The following is a 15,574-nucleotide window of genomic DNA, read 5'->3' on the forward strand; positions in this document are numbered from 1 at the left end:
TATTTATATCACATTATTTATATGTTATACTATATTTATATTTTATATAAAAGTTGAAAATTTACTTTAGGTCCCCAACATGGAGGGGTGGTTTGTGGAGAGTTTGGTCCCACTTATCCCTTCTGTTTAAATACGGCGCTGCTTCTTTCCATGAGACAGGGAAGGCTCACATCTTCTTTTTTGAGGCTTTGAGGACTGAACTGCACCAGGAGAGAAGGAGCACATGGAAAGATCCCATGGAAATATGCAATGTCGTGGAGCCAAGAGGAAGGCAAGGCTTTGGAGCTCCTCATCCTTTTCTCCACTGCAACTGGCTTCTGGCCAGGATGGTGCGCTTGCCGCCGATGATTCTTGCAGAATGTCCTCATACCTGCTTCCCATTGTAGGGCCACTGCCTCTTTGTTGTTGCTTAGGACAGGTGACTCGTTTAGTTAGAATATTAGCAGACTTTTCACTCCTCTGAGGGACAACAAGATTTTCAGGGAGGGCCATGCTGGTATCTGCTCTGCCATTCCGAGGTGTGCCTTCAATACTGATTTTATTCCCACGATGGTGGTTATGGTCATTTCTGATCTCTGGACCATTGGTAAAGTGTGTTGTGGGAGGAACTGTGTCCAATTTTGGTATGTCAGGAGTTGGGGATGCTTCTGCACCCTCTCCATCTCTGAAGGCCAGGAGGCGTTTCTCAGCAAGCTGTGAGGAAGGAAAATGGACAAATTACCAACTCTGAAGAATTTCTCAGATCGGGTGGCTGAGTGATGGGGGAGATATTTGCACTTGGGTAGTGGGCAGGTAAGTTTGAAGTGCAGATAATATAGCTCATACTGCACATCTTACTGTTAAATATTCTGAAACATCCTGTCCTTACCACTCCCTCCGAACACCTTTCCATGGTCTGATACCCACTCATTCTCCACCTACACCCCACACATGCACTGCATTTCTCCAGAAGACTTGGCACCGAAGTTAACATAGGACCAGACAACACCACTGGAATTTATATTGTGAAATTCCCTGCAACTCTTTTTTACCTGAGTGGGAGTAAGTCCTTCCTCTTTTTGCAGCTCCTCTATTAGGGCAAGAAAATCTATATCTTCTCCTGGGGAAAGCAATTCTTGTAGGAACTTGGGGTTAATGACTGCCTCCACCTGTAAAAAGTAGCGAGAGGAAATGAACATCCTTGATGTTGACCAACCTGTCAGTTTGGGAGCCAAAAGCACAAGCCTTGATGTGACCCCACCATTTGTGATCTTTGCTTCTTTTGGACCATCAGGACCACCAGGTACACTTGTAGACACTCACACATGCACACACATAAGCTGACAAAGACACAAAACACTACACACAGCTCAGGAGATAAGGAACAAAATTAGGTTGCAACAGACTGGGGCAGAGGCAAATATTGTAGTTTGCTGACAATGCCAATACACTCCAATCTGCTGGACACCACACCTACAGAGCCAGCCTACCTTCGTAACAAAATCTTCCTCAGCACATAGCTTGTCAATGTATGTGAGGAGATCAGGGTCTTCATAAATCCCATCCTCTTCTTGCTGCTGCTCATGTTCTTCTGTGTCCCATTTGCCATCTGCCTCAGGGGCTGAGTCCAAAGACCCTACCAGCCCATCCATGATGTTAATATATTCTTTAACAGCTTCAGCTGGGATCTCCTTGGGTGCCTTCATCTTCTGTGTCTCCTGGTGACTCTTTTGCCGCTGTCTTGGAAACTGTGCTTTGGGTCTTGCTTTCTTTGGAATGGACACTAAAGTTAGGGTTGAATATCAGGAAAAGAAATTAGCATGGATCTCCAGCTTTTAATCTTCCAAACATACTGGTTAGAGCCGTATCTTAGGGTGCATGTGAGAAGGTGCATATAGGAGACGATTTGAGATATTGAGGAACTTAGAGATACTCACCTAGAAAGGGAAGATGGAAACTCTGATATTCTGAGATATTCTAAGATATTCCTTCATCCTCCCCCAATCTTAGAGCAAACTATATAAATGCATCCATATGTTACAGTCAACATGAAAGTGTAGTTATGGTAAATGAGAAAGTAGACCTGGTTTATGACAACAGGAAGCTGGTAACTTGGGGTCTCCTTGGGTTTTCTGCTTGCAGTACAATGCCATGTCTTGAAGGAAAAGTAACAGATGTGAGTCCTTTGGCCCTCCCTCTGCCCCCTTTGGCCATCATATTCTGTTGGAGTGTGTTGAGCCTTACCTGGCTGCTGGCCTTCCACGTTGCCTTTTTGCACCAAGGGATGAAGCTTTGGAGGGTCTGTTCTTAATGGGCCCTGAGGAACACTCATCTTCTGTAAGATCTCAATTTGTCCCTCTTCCTCAGTCTCAAACTCCTTGAATCTAGCATGGGAAAAAGGCACAAGCAATGCTTTAAGGAAGGCCCAGTCTCCTTGGATGCCCAGAAAAAAGAGATCAGCATCATCAACACAGTATATGAAGTATATTCTGTGGGTCCTCAAGGTCCTGGATAAGTGCTGCTCCAAGAGGGGCTTTACTCCTTGTGGAAAAACAACAGTTCTGGGGAACCTCATGAGATCACTGCATCATATTTTCACCTACAGTACAATCCATCACACTTAGGAAGCATGTGAAGAAAATGAACCATCTTTTGCTTGGTAGATCCTCAAGGATGGATCTACAGGTTTTAATTGTTTCACTTTAGGCTCTGACACCTAGGACCCTGTGAAGTTATGCAATATTGGTATACGTTATTGCATTAAATCAGACCTGTGTAATATATGGCAGGGCCATACAGGTAGACCCTCACCTCCATGGCAGTGCTGTTCCTGCCTAGATATACACAGAAGAGCCCGCTGTCAGAAGGTAGGATTTGAGATGCTATAGAATTGTATAGAAACCAGAGAGCAGCACATGGAATTAAGAACCCTAGGCTGGGAATTTGATCCTTAGAACAGTAAGCCTAGCAAGGACAGGGGTGAAGAAATTCTTGGGAAGAAAGTAGAAAGAAACACTGGGGTCGGGGTTCAATTTCCAATGAGGTGTTTTCCATGTGTTTTTCCATTGCTTTGTGTTTTAGCCAAGGAGAAGCAGGCAGAAATTGCAGTGAGGGCTGAAACACCCAGGCACCGGATGCCCGAGACTGTGGCTTCTACTGATCAACCTCTTCCACACCTGCCTCATCTGTGATGACAGGGAACAATTTCTGGACACTGCATCATGTATAAAAGTGGACCCCAAATTCTATGCCCATAGCCTCCAGCTCCTTTACCACCAAGGTAAGCAGGAACCTGCCTAGTAGAGCATGTCACCCACTGCCCAGTCCCTACAACTTGTAGTTTAACCCCTTGGAATCTGCAGAAATTAACCCCAATCAACCCTAAGACCTTCATGAACAGTGCATCTGCAGACCCAAAATAAGAAAAGGGAGGAAAGGGAGAAGAGAACAATTCCTGTACTAAAGTTTAAGAGAGAAGGTACCGAAGGGGAGAGTTGTACCTCCAACATCCTGGGAATCTCCACCTTTTTGACGCCCCCTGCTCTGAGCATTCCCTCTAATGACCACCCACACTGCCTTACAACTGCCTACCTCACTTTCCTCCATCACACCCCACAATGCAGCCCCCTCAAAATAGCAAGGATCCTGGGACTCACTTTCTTGCCATCTCATAGTAGATCATCCGGTCAAAATTGCTTGTCCGCTGCCATTCCTGCACAGCTCTGTGAAGTCCGTCCTCCAGGCTCATGGTGGGCTCGCGCCGGGCCAGAGATCGAAGCACTGGGCTAAAATCCTCCATGTCAGTAACATTCTATATGCACCTCCTCCTTCTCCTGCTCTGCCCCCAAATGTTATGTTCTCTGCCATCTATCACTTCATGACTTCCTTCCAGTGTGTAATCTGTGATTGTAAGTACTTTCACCTCAGAATACCCCTGACCATTGGATATTAATACTAGGATCCATTTCTGAGAGACAGAAATCAAAGAAAGGAATTATTTTAGAATATCTGCCTCTCCTTTGTGTCTTCAGTGTCTCTGTGGATACAATGACCTAGGAGAATACCTTAAAACAGATTCCAAGCCCCATTCCCAAAGGGCCAAAGTTAAGAAGTTTAACCAATTTCCCACATGACCATCAGGTGGAGGAATTATCTGGGAAACAGCATGAGAGTGTGAAGAGGAGGATTACATATTCCGAAGCCAATGGTGATTGGAGCTCTTTCCACAAAGAGTGCTCTGAGCTGGCTCAAGGGAGAGATCATCCTGCTGACTTCATTTGAGAGTCTGCTCCAGGAGGGATGATGGAATGTTTAAGAATTTGGGGAATCATTAATACTGTTCAAAACTGGAAATCTGGGATACCCCCTTGAATAATTTATTGAGCCAGAGGATTTCTTTAGGAGTTCAGCTACTGGGGAGCATGATGTAAATGAAAAACAAGCCTCTTGTTTAGTTGATATATGCACTCTTGTAGTTGACACATAATTTTACTGTAGGACAACACAGAGTAGAGAGTGATGGCGGTCCTGGGTGCGAGAAGAGAAAACTACCATAATCACACATGTCTCTATCTCACATTCAATATACCACATGGTCTTGGACTGCATGGCTTATCATCCACTCCCACATTTTAGCTGGGATATTTTGGCTTCTGTGAGCCCTTTTTTTCTTAAACTGTAATGACAAAATGACATAAGAAGATAATAAAAAGACTAGCTGTCATGTAATAAGCATCACATAAGTACTTCACACTTCCAAGTACTTCATTCATTAGCTCATGTAACAATCTCAGCAATCCTCTGAATCCAGTGTAAAAGTCTCATAGGTGATGTTACCTAGTGAGGTAACCTCTTGAGGTTTGCAAATTGGGTGAGGGGGACCAAGTATTTCACAACTGTACATGTTCTACCACCTCCTAGTTCTAATTGGAATTTTCCAGAAAATGAGGGTGGGGGCAAAAGTAAAGTACTTTGCCTGTTTCCTGCACTTCTCATCAATCCAGTGGATTTGACTAGACCTGGATGACATGTGCTTACCTCTTGTGCTGGAAGGTAAAGTACAGTGGGGTTTGTAGTTAGGAAACCTCTCTGATTTTTAGTCCTATGTAGATGATTATTAGGATGGTACTGAGGTGTAGATTGGCTAGAAACCCAATAGAAGGTGGTAAGGATGAGTGGAGACAAGACACCTGGAAGTGAGCTATAACTGGGAATACATCTTCTCCCATCGTACCCCTTTGCACTCACGACCTTCCTCCAAGTGCTCCCTGATGCCCTAAAATCAATGGTCCGTCCCCTAGCCCTCTTTATCAGAGTCCTCCAGGGCAGCCAATGTGTGCACAGGGGGAAGGTACTCACATGAGGAAGCAGGAGAGAGCTTCAGCATCAGGACTCCAGTGAAAGTACCTCTGGGCTAGGGACTTGAAGCGCTGCCAACAGCGGAAGTTCTCATAAACGCTCCTGGGTTTGCAGGAGTCATCCAGTGAAGGTGTCGACTGGGCCGAGGCCACAGCTCCCTCCCCTGAGGCCCCCTGTGTCCTGGGCAGAGCATTCCCTGAATGAACATTGGGGGCCAGCGGGGTGACTGGTGGTGGAGCTTGAGGAGGAAAGCCTGGAGACCAGCCCCCATTACCAGGCTTAGTGCCCCTGAGAGTCATGGCAGGCATGATGGGCTGCAGAGAAGAGGGCCTCAAGTTCCCTGGAGGGGGATGATTAACACCCCCACAGAGGATCCCGTTGGCACTTGAAATGTGGGGTGTCTGAGGAAGGATAACAGACTGAGTTTCAGGGGTCTCAGCTGGTCCTCCTTGTTTCCTGACTTGGAGAATGACTTTGTCAGCTCCAGGTGCTCTGGTGACAGGGCCTCCATCTCCTGTCACCAACAGTGTTCTAGGGAAAGCAGGCAGCACCTGAGGGTTTCCAGGAGGAAGTGATCGATTGAAAATAGGGTGTGGGTAATGTCCCCTGATAGGTGGGTTTGGTGGACCAGGTATTGGTGTGGGGACTGGTTGTGTAATGAAATGATATAAGGAGGCTCCAGGATACATGGTCATGTCCCGTGTGACCAATGGAGATGCTGTGGAAACAAGGAAATGTGTGAATAGAATACTTAAAAAAGACTACAGTGTTGAGGCTATCAGGGGATCTCCTAAACTAATTGGGAAATCCTAGCTATCAACTTATAAGTGAGCAGGCATGTGGACAGGGCATCTTGAAGGATAGCAAATGTCCTCCTAGAGATTTTAGATTACAGAACTCCTGCTGAGAGTTTTTCAATTGCAGGACTTGCTCCCAGGTCAAGACTCCCAGACCTCTGACTGCTAAGAAGAAGCGAGCCCATGCTCTCACTGGACCACAGCACCTAACTGAGGAAATCATTTCCATATATCTGGCCAGTCTCAAGGGCTGATCCAGGACAAGGAACAGGTTTGACAAGTGACATTTCGATAAATTCCCCTCAGGTCACTCAAGAGCAGATAAGGAAGGTTCTCTGGAGTAAGTTTTAGGTAGAGAAAGGGAAGTTACGAAGGAGGTAGATTCCCAAAGATTGTTTTACTCCTCTTCTCTTCAGTCTCCCTTTTCCTGATGCTCTTTATAAGTCATCTTTTGTCCTTTCTCAAAACTACAAAACAAGAAGTGGAGAAGAGTCTCTACCCAAAGAGGACTGAAGTTCATGCCCTCTACACATCCTTCCCAGCATATGCCTGCAGTTGTAGGCCCCACCCAGACCCTCATTACACAGGGCCAGGACCCCTACCCACTGCTCACACGTCCCTACCACCTCTCAGGAAATTCTCTTTCCAGGACAGTAGAGTCCAGTTTCCCCCTGATTCTGTCGTGTAACAGCCAACTGTGTTGGGAGACGGTAAGCGAGGGCCAATGAAAGGCATCGGGGGAGGACTTCAGAGGTTAACATAGGTGCCCGTCTGTTTAAAATTGGCACCAAGTGATGGAAACTGACTGTTCCATCTAATTTGAGCCCCAAATAGGGAAAGGAAATACCCTCACAACCAGGCTTGTGTCAGGTGTGATTTGGGGTATGAAATCCAGAATACATTCCCGTTCACAGGTCCCTCCCTCAGACTGTGCTCAGTGAGAACAGGAACCTACAGCACAGGCAAAGTTAATCACAAAGCTGTGCTAGTGACATTAATAATAATAACAATAGAGAAAATATACTTAATTCCTTGCTATTCTCCATTCTCTCTTCAAATAGGAATCTGCCTTTAAAAATGTTCCATTGGAAAACCAACACTACACAGTTTCCAATCCATGATCATGAAGCAACATCTTCCTCTCAATTGTAAAAGCAAGGGCTGAGGGTTCACCATGAGGTTAGGAACAAGTCTAAGGGAGTTTTAAAACCTGAGATTCCACAATCTTAGTACAATTCAGAACAATTTAGGTAAGCCCAACCTCTGAAACTATTTGGCATTACTCCACTGCCCTGTCCAGGTTGAAGGAAAGGAAACATGTGTCAGGAGGGAAATCAAAGATGTGTTTGGGCAGGAAGGAGCTTTGAGGTTCTGGGCTGTGGCAGTTAGAGTAACTTGCAGTCTAGCTCACCCAGAGACTCTGTCACTGCAGATGTGGACACAGATGACTCCACTGAATCATTTTGTGCTTTAGACCATTGCTCCCCACTGCCCACACAAGACCTAGTTTACTTCAGTTCAGAACCTTGACATAAAATCATACAGCACTTTCCAAGTGCCCTAACGAATTGACACAGGGTTTAGCCAAGCATCTCTGTTACCATACAACATAGCCACACTACTCATTGAACACTTGTTATGTGGCTTTTCTCCCTTCTATAGAGCATCAATCCGCTGTTCCCATCCTTTCTCTATAGCCAATGTAGTTCTGCTCAGAAATCCAGGTCTACCTCTAAGGCCACCCCTTCCTCAACTGAAAGTCTTTGGTTTCCAATCTGCCTCCAAGGTGTGGTCCTTGGTGGGAGTCCAGTGATCTCTCCTTCCTCTAATTCAGCTCTAATCTTGTCCCAATGGGCTGGGTCATATTTGAATGCCCATAGGTTAGAAGGATGGCCGGATTCTGTTAACACATCCCCATCCTACATTCCTACCTCCTTCTGATGTCACCACCACAGGTGTGGACACTGGCCACTGCTGTCTGGTAGCCTGCAGGTTGAGAAATGTTCAGGTTCAGGACCCAGAGAGTAACTTGCTGTCAGCAGATTCTCAGGAATCTGAGTTAAGGTTTGAAAATTTGAATCTAAGCAGGGTGAGAATGTAGGACTGAAGACATTCTACAGTGGGGGAGGGGCAGAGGGCAGGTGGGCCTGAGGTGGGGGAGGGGAGGCATTCCATGACTGGCTCTGACAGATGGGTAAATAAACACATGTTCCTTTCAAATTTTAATTGGACAACTCAATTGGTACCTAGTTCTTCAGTGCTATTTGTGGATTCTTTCTCAGATTCACAGCAAAAGACTTATCCCAAATTCTTATTAATCAACCTGGTTTCATGCTCCTCAACCCACCTGCTCTGCAACTGTAGTGGTAGGTTGTTCACTTAGATCAATGACAACATCACTTTTTGTACAAAAATTAGAACACATTATCTGATAAATGCATGTGTACTTATGGAGATAAGGTAACACAACGTTGGAAATTAGGATTGCTCAGCAGATCAAGCACGTTAGATTGCTGTATATTCATCAGCCTTGTTTCCCATAAATAGTGTCCGTTATTGTAAGCTCTGCAGTGTCCATCAAGGCTTGCCTGCACACTGTCGTCCTGTTCTGGAATGTCGCACTACATCAGAGACTCCCATGCTTGTAGGCTTCCAGGAAAAATCATCACTTTCTTCCTCATTTTATTTTCTTTTAGTTATGTTTTTAAATTTTATCTTCTAATGCTTTTAATTAATTTTTTAACAAGTAGCATTTTCATGGCGTAAAAATCAAATTTTGCAGAATGAAACGTGGAGGAAGACGTTTTCCCCCTGCCCTTTCCACTGGCTGCACCGTTCACTTCAACAGAGTAAACCAAGGTCAGTTGCTTCTTTTTAATCTTTCTAGAGAGATTTCGTGCAAAGTAAATACAATGTAAGTTCCTTTCAAATAACATTTTCATTTTTATTTCTGGTTATGAAATTAGCATATGATCCTATATTTTTTCATTATCAATTTTCCTGCAATTACTGTACTCTTATTTCCTTAAGATAGATTACTGAAAGGAACAGGTCTAATATTTCTGAAAAGTTTAAATCATCCTTAGGAATAACATTGCCATATTTAGAAAGAAATACACCTTCCCAACGACATTTGAAATTCAGGAAACAAGTAATATTTAGGCATAAGTATGCCCCAAACATTACATGACCCTTGTATGCTAGGAAAATATTCATGTCTGCAATTTCGAAGTTAAGTTGTGTCTTCTATTTTGTCTGGCTCCGCTACCTAAGAGGTGTAACCTATTAAGCTCTCATTACTTACTCCATAAGAAAGAGCAGAGAATTAACAGTAAAGAGATCTGAGTTTGAATCTTTGCTCCACGAACAAAACACACTATTTTCCCTTTTCATTGAAAGAGAACACTTTAATAGAATGCATTATTAAGGCTTGATTTTTATTCTATTCCAGTGCTAAGAAGCTACTTCATTCTACTCCAGGAACAAGGACCCAGGTAAGCCAGGAGTTTTCTGCAAAGGACATGAACAAGAACAAAATAAACATAGTCAAGGCGCACATAACTAATCCTTCCAATCTTAGAACACTGCCTTGGAGCGGACCTCTTCTTACAACAGTTCACCCAGGATTCTTTCTAAGTACAGGGAACTGCCCTGCATCCTTTTAAGTATAAAAATCGTGAGTGGTCTTTTCCTATACACTCTTTTATGGAGGATAGGATGGCTGTGGAGGTTTCTGGAGAAGAGGAACCACCTGTTTCCCAAGAAACCTCACAGCCTCTTCCTCGGGTTCCATTTCCCGCCTTTCCCACAGGCCCCTCCCCAGGACCCTGTCCCCACAGGGCCTGGCCCCGCACGCATGCGCACGTGGGCGCGCACGCTCGCTAATGGCCGGGCTTTCGGGCACGCGCCTCTTGTCCTGCAACCGCTGAAGCTGTCAGTTGGGAGCACGCGCATGAAGGGACGCAGATGAAGAGACGCGCATGCGCACAGCGTGAAGGTCGCGTCGCTAACTGTCGTTGGGGGAGGGGGAATATTCTTTTGACCATTTTGCATCTACTCGTAACCGGTTTTATATATCAGTTTTATAAGAAAATAAAAGGAATGGTTATTTAGACTCATGGCTTTTACTGTCACTGAGCTCACTGTTGCATGTGCTCTGCGATTATTTGTATCCGGTGTGTCTGTATCGGGGGTTGATCCCGAAGCTGCGCTCCTGCCCTCGGGTTCCCTGGGGGGAGCGTTTATACCTGGGAACGCGCAGACCCAGACCCAGCTGCATTTATTGATGATTGGGTTGTGTTCGGAAATTTAATAATGTATAGCAAACTTAAAAGTGTATCAAGTTTGCTTCTGTTATATTCTCGTAGAAAAAAAAATTGTCTTCTTCAGTATGTGAAAACCGTTATTCTCTTGAGGAAAGAGGTAAGGAACACCATTAAAAATTGAGTGAAATTCTAATGTATATGTTCATTGCTTCAGTATACTACTTGTTAACATAGAAATATCAACCAATATTTGTAATGAACCCACTCATTTTTCAAGACTGAGCGTCTTTGTTTAAAAAAATGTAATCAAACACTTCTTGAAAGTGTGATGTCAAATTGTGGTGGGATTGCAAGCACAGATTGGCTATAATAGATGCAAGATTTGGGCAAAAATCAACGAAAGCTCTATTATTCCAAGAAAAACTATTGCATATTTGGTAATTTTCTGTAAACTGTGTGCTGTATCTCTATTATCAAAATTTGTTGTGTGAGGCTGGGTGCAGTATTTACAGAGAGTTGGTTTAGGCTGTTGAACATTTTCCAACACACCTTTGATATGTACCTGGGAGTGTAACATGGTTTTGTTTTTGTATTCTGGAGGAGTGGAGGTTCTGAGTGGAAGGGTGTGTTTGGAGTGTGAGGTCCATGTGTGTTCATTCTTGGGTTGTTAGGGGGTCAATGAGAGGGCATTTTGTGCCTGATTATGGGTGTGGGGGAGATGAGGCTGGCTGTGTTCCTGGAAATGGGATATTCTGTATGGGTATTTGTGGGCCTCTTGGGGATTGTAGAAATTCAGGGAGCATGAGCTGAATTGTGCTTGTTCTTGGGATTGTGTTCCTATGAATTCAGATTTCGGGATGTTTGTGTGTATTTAATGGGTTGGTGAGAATGTGATATGTGTATTCAAATGTGTGAATTGATGGTGCCAGCATGCATTATTTCAGATTAACTGGAGGTTATGAGAATGTCGTTTGTGTGTGGCTCAGTGATTTTGGGGGGTTGAGATACAATTAATGTATTTCAGTGGGGTTGTTTATTTGTAATTTGAGGCACTGGAAATTTTTTTTTGCATGTTGTGCATGCTTTCCCCATAAATCTTGGAGAATCTTTTGTGTTTAATTGTGGGTTTGGCAGAAATATCTGCATATGCATATGAGCAGTGTTAAGCAGTGTGTCTGTGTATATTAGTTTCTAGGGTCTGTGTTTTTTGTTCATTTGGGAAACTTGGGGATACTTGAATTTGAATTTAATGGGGCATGTTGATTAGTGATGTATATTTTGGTGATTTTCGGGAATTGTATGTGTCCTTTGGTTTTTGAAGGTAGCTGTAAGACTTTTAAGTAGCTGGCAGGATGTTGTATATGTTCAGATGAAAAGATTGTGTGATTGTGGAGTTTGTTGAGTCTTATTCTGGAAGTTGCTGGAGTTATTTTTGTGAATCTTGTCAAGTGTGGGGAATATGTATATACAGGTAGTGTGGGGCCATATAGGTATTTTGAGAGTATAGGGTGTTTGTGCATATTTATAGCATGCTGGAGAATTGTGGGTGTATTTGACGCATATGTATATTGAGTGTATGTGTATTCAGGGATCATGGCAGTTTGGATGTATAACTTCTAGGACTATGAAATTGAATGTATCATTCGAGAATTATTGGTTTGCATTCTGGGAAGTTATTCTGTATATTCCTGTGTGTTTATATATGGAAGTAAATAACTTAGTTTGCCTGAGCTGCTATGACAGACTCCACACAAGGGATTGTCTTAAACAGGAAATGTTTATTGGTCTCTGGTTTGAAGCTAGAAGTCGTCCAAATCAAGGTACAGGCAAGGCTTGCTTTCTCGTGAATATCTATAGCGCTCTGGTGCTGGCGGCCAGCAATCCTTGGATGTATTTCTGCCTTCTGTCACTTGCCTATGTCCTCTCCTTTCTAGCTTCTGTAACACCTGATTCTTTTTATAAAAATTGCTGCAATCTAATTAAAACACACCCTCATTCATTTGGCCACACAATAACTAAAAGTATCATGTTCAGGAGATCCTACTTACAATAGGTTCCCACTAATAACAGCATGTCTAATTTTGTGTACATAATTCAGTCTACCATGGGGGTTAGTTTATTTTATGTTTTCCAGGTATATGATGTGATTATATCTGAGAATTTGGGGTGTAGGGTAGGTTTGTGTAATTGTGGATTTGGAAGCAGTTTTATGTGTACCTATATAGGATAGAATGAGATATTTCTTTGTGTCTTCAGTGTGTGTGACTCATATGTGTGTATATCCAGGAGTGAGTGGATGAACTGTATATGTTTATCTATAGGATATAGTATGTTAAAAGTATTCACAGCCTTCTTTGGAAAATGCTATGGTTTTCAAATGTGTCTTTGGCAATGGTTTGGGGTTACAGAGGTGGGGTTTTATTCTGGATATATGGAGATGATGTATAATGCTTGCTGGTGTATATGTTCAGGTATTGGAAATATTTGAGAGTGTATGTCTGCGTTTACTGTCTGTAGGGAGATCATGTTTGCATATTATCAATAGTGCAGAGATAGCTGGTGTTTGTATGTTTTGTGTGTATCTATCTGAGTGTTAGCTACATAATTATAATCATGGGTTTTGTGTAAGTGTCTTCATAGGGAGTTTGTGTGTGTAATAAAGGGTTCACTGAATATCTTTGCTTATTCTGGAATAAAATGCTCGAAGGTCTTGGTACAGTTGTGTGTATATGTGTTTTCAGGTCCTTGTTTGTAATTGATGTCTATAGTTTGTTTGTACCTCTCTATGCATTTGAGTTCACGGAGATCAGGAAGTTCATCGAGTATGTCCTCTTTGATATATGATAGTTCAGTATTGGAAACTAACAGTATGTGTAGGTTGTGCATGTGTTGAGAAATTGTGACTATTGTACAGTTGTGGGATTGTGTGTAGGTCCATTAGGGGGACATATGAGATAAATGTTTGTTTCCTTGGTGCTTTGAGAGCCTGTGCGTTTGTAGGGTGTTTAGTGTGTATATACCAGAAATGTGTTTGTTGCAAGTTTGTTTTCAGGCAGGTTTGTAATTTTTTATGTGCCTATCGTAGGACTGGCATGTGGGTATTCTAGGTGGGTATGTTTTCACTGTAAAAATTTAGGAATAATAGGTCATTTGACTATACTTAAGGTGTGGGTACAATTGGGCATGTTTGTCTAGGATATATGAGAGTCTGTGTGTCTGGAGATATATAGGGTGGTTTTACTGGTGTAGTTAGGGTGGGAGTTGAGGGTCCTCCTTGGGGTACAACTCCATCCTGTATACATGTTCCTATGAAAGGGGATCAGGTTCACTGGAGCTGGTTCATATTAGCAAGATATGGTGGTTTAGAGCTGTATGTACTCCAGAAAAATATGTTCTTAATCAATTCCCATTGTAATTAGTACCTTTTGATGGGGGTATCTCCAGTCATGTGTCTCACCTCACCAGGATGTGTCCTAATCTTTTATGAATGGAATTCTTTATGAACAGAATGCAATTCAGACAGAAAGCCACAGGAAGCAAGAAGGTGAAATTCAGTGGAACCCAATCAGAATGTCCAATGCTTTAGGAGTAAAGACTCCCGACTTAGATGTTGGAGATTTTCTTCTCTTCCTCATGCAGATGGGTTCAGGTGTGTCTGAAGTTTAGGGTGTTCCTTCTGCTTTCAGGTGGTACTGGCATCAGCGGACCCTAAATGGGTAGGGGTGATGGACAATGGCCATGCCGAGCAGAGCCTCCCAGCTGAGTTGTTCACATGGCAGCCAGCAGTCCTAAGGTAGTGCAGCTTCCTGAGCAGTAAATAAGATGGATCAAGTCTTCTCCCAGGCAGAGGCCACTGAGAAACTTCTGGGCAGCTACAGGTGCAATTAGCTTCTCTTGGTCCTGAGTAGTGGTCAAGGATAGTGTCCACCAAGGGTCCTGCTCTGGAAAGGATTCAGAGCCATCTGCCCCACCCCACCCCCAACCTACTGTCTGCTGCCTGGGCCTAATATTGGGTAGCAAGCAGGTCAGTTGTGACACTAATTCTCAAGCAACCTACCTCCATGGAAAGCTGAGCCTTCAGGAGTAGAGAGGACTTCTAGCTGTCAGTGAGGTGATATTGGAGGAATTGCAGAGTAGGCCTGGAAAATGATGGTTTGTGAGGGCTGGTGACCCTGGGGAAGTCCAGATAAGAGGGGATTTGTCTCTGACTCTCCTGAACCAATGTGACATGGATTTTTTCTTATCTAAATGCTTAGGATGTTCTTAGCACTGGGAAGCTCATCTGAGCTTCATGCTTGTTTTAATAGGGTTCCTGATTCTTCTTTATTTTCCCTATTCCACATGGAGCTGGATCCCAGCAGAGGGTTCCAAATGATAGCGGAAATCTTCTGACCTCACACCTGCCTCCTGCCTCCCTGGGACCCACTGAAGGATTTCTTGTCCTTACTCCTTTCGGTGAGTCTCCGTTTTGCCTTTTATTCTTTATGTTGTATCCTCCTGCCAACAAAAGGTATAGACATCCCTTTTTTGAAAGCCCCAATGAATGCTTCCCTATGGTATAGAGGGATTCTTATAGCCTCCACTGCCCATTTCATATCCTTATCCCAAGTTAAAGGCAGGATTTTATTCTATATAGTGTGTTTATTAGGAGAATGGTGCTGTGGTTGCTTTTATGCTTTAATATTATATATTTTAATTTAAAATACATAGAAAGTATACACAGTAGGTTTTCTCTGGTATTTTTTATTTTTTAAATTTTTTTATTTTGTTTTTATTTGGTAGGACATGTACCATGAGATTTAGGAGAGTGGACAGGAGTTTCTTGTATCTTGACCAAGCCTTGAAAAGCTCCCTCCCGGGTTGCATGAATGAAAATTGCTGGAATGCCTGATGTGATCTGATCTGGTTGTTCAGTATAAATATTTTGTGGAGAGAATGTCATGGTTTTTGGAGAGGGCCCACCCTGAAGAATCGAGTCCCCTGGCATGGAGCAAGGTGGAGCGAGTCTGACTGTGCCCTGGATCTGCCCCTGCCAGGGAGGAGGGTCGAGGGGTCAGAGCCCCAAGCATCACAGGGTCCGGGGATGGCAGGGCAGCTGTGTTGTTTCATTGGAGCCACATTTGTTTTCATCTCACTCCCCAGAAATAATCTCTAGTTTTGTTTTAGAATGAAAAT

The 15,574-nt window shown here is 43.4% G+C and overlaps 1 protein-coding gene and 1 long non-coding RNA gene across 2 annotated transcripts in view; one reads left to right on the top strand and one right to left on the bottom strand.

The window, feature by feature from the left end:
* Positions 1-451: 451 nt before the first annotated feature.
* On the bottom strand, positions 452-10,187 carry LOC119516045 (NUT family member 2G-like). Its single transcript, XM_037812236.1, has 6 exons — positions 9,989-10,187; positions 8,066-8,120; positions 5,338-5,868; positions 3,636-3,764; positions 2,224-2,363; positions 452-459 (listed from the first exon to the last, which is right to left on the bottom strand). The coding sequence occupies exons 1-6, from the start codon at positions 10,185-10,187 to the stop codon at positions 452-454; spliced, it is 1,062 nt and encodes a 353-aa protein (XP_037668164.1).
* A 447-nt stretch (positions 10,188-10,634) lies between these two features.
* LOC119515854 overlaps positions 10,635-15,574 on the top strand; it is a 52,145-nt gene continuing 47,205 nt past the window's right edge. Inside the window, exon 1 of the long non-coding RNA XR_005213158.1 lies at positions 10,635-14,854. This is a non-coding gene — a long non-coding RNA (uncharacterized LOC119515854). The remainder of the gene's footprint in view (positions 14,855-15,574) is intronic.

This window comes from Choloepus didactylus, chromosome 19 (assembly GCF_015220235.1).
Source record: "Choloepus didactylus isolate mChoDid1 chromosome 19, mChoDid1.pri, whole genome shotgun sequence".
Taxonomy (NCBI): domain Eukaryota; kingdom Metazoa; phylum Chordata; class Mammalia; order Pilosa; family Megalonychidae; genus Choloepus; species Choloepus didactylus.

Excerpts from the sequence above, each read along its gene's own strand:
- LOC119516045 (XM_037812236.1), bottom strand. The coding sequence starts at position 10,187 with ATGCAAAATGGTCAAAAGAATATTCCCCCTCCCCCAACGACAGTTAGC. Across the intron at positions 5,869-8,065 it reads GGTGGTGACATCAGAAGGAG|AACACTGTTGGTGACAGGAG; the intron begins GTAGGAATGTAG and ends TGCTTTCCCTAG. Across the intron at positions 2,364-3,635 it reads TACTATGAGATGGCAAGAAA|ATTCAAGGAGTTTGAGACTG; the intron begins GTGAGTCCCAGG and ends TTCCCATGCTAG.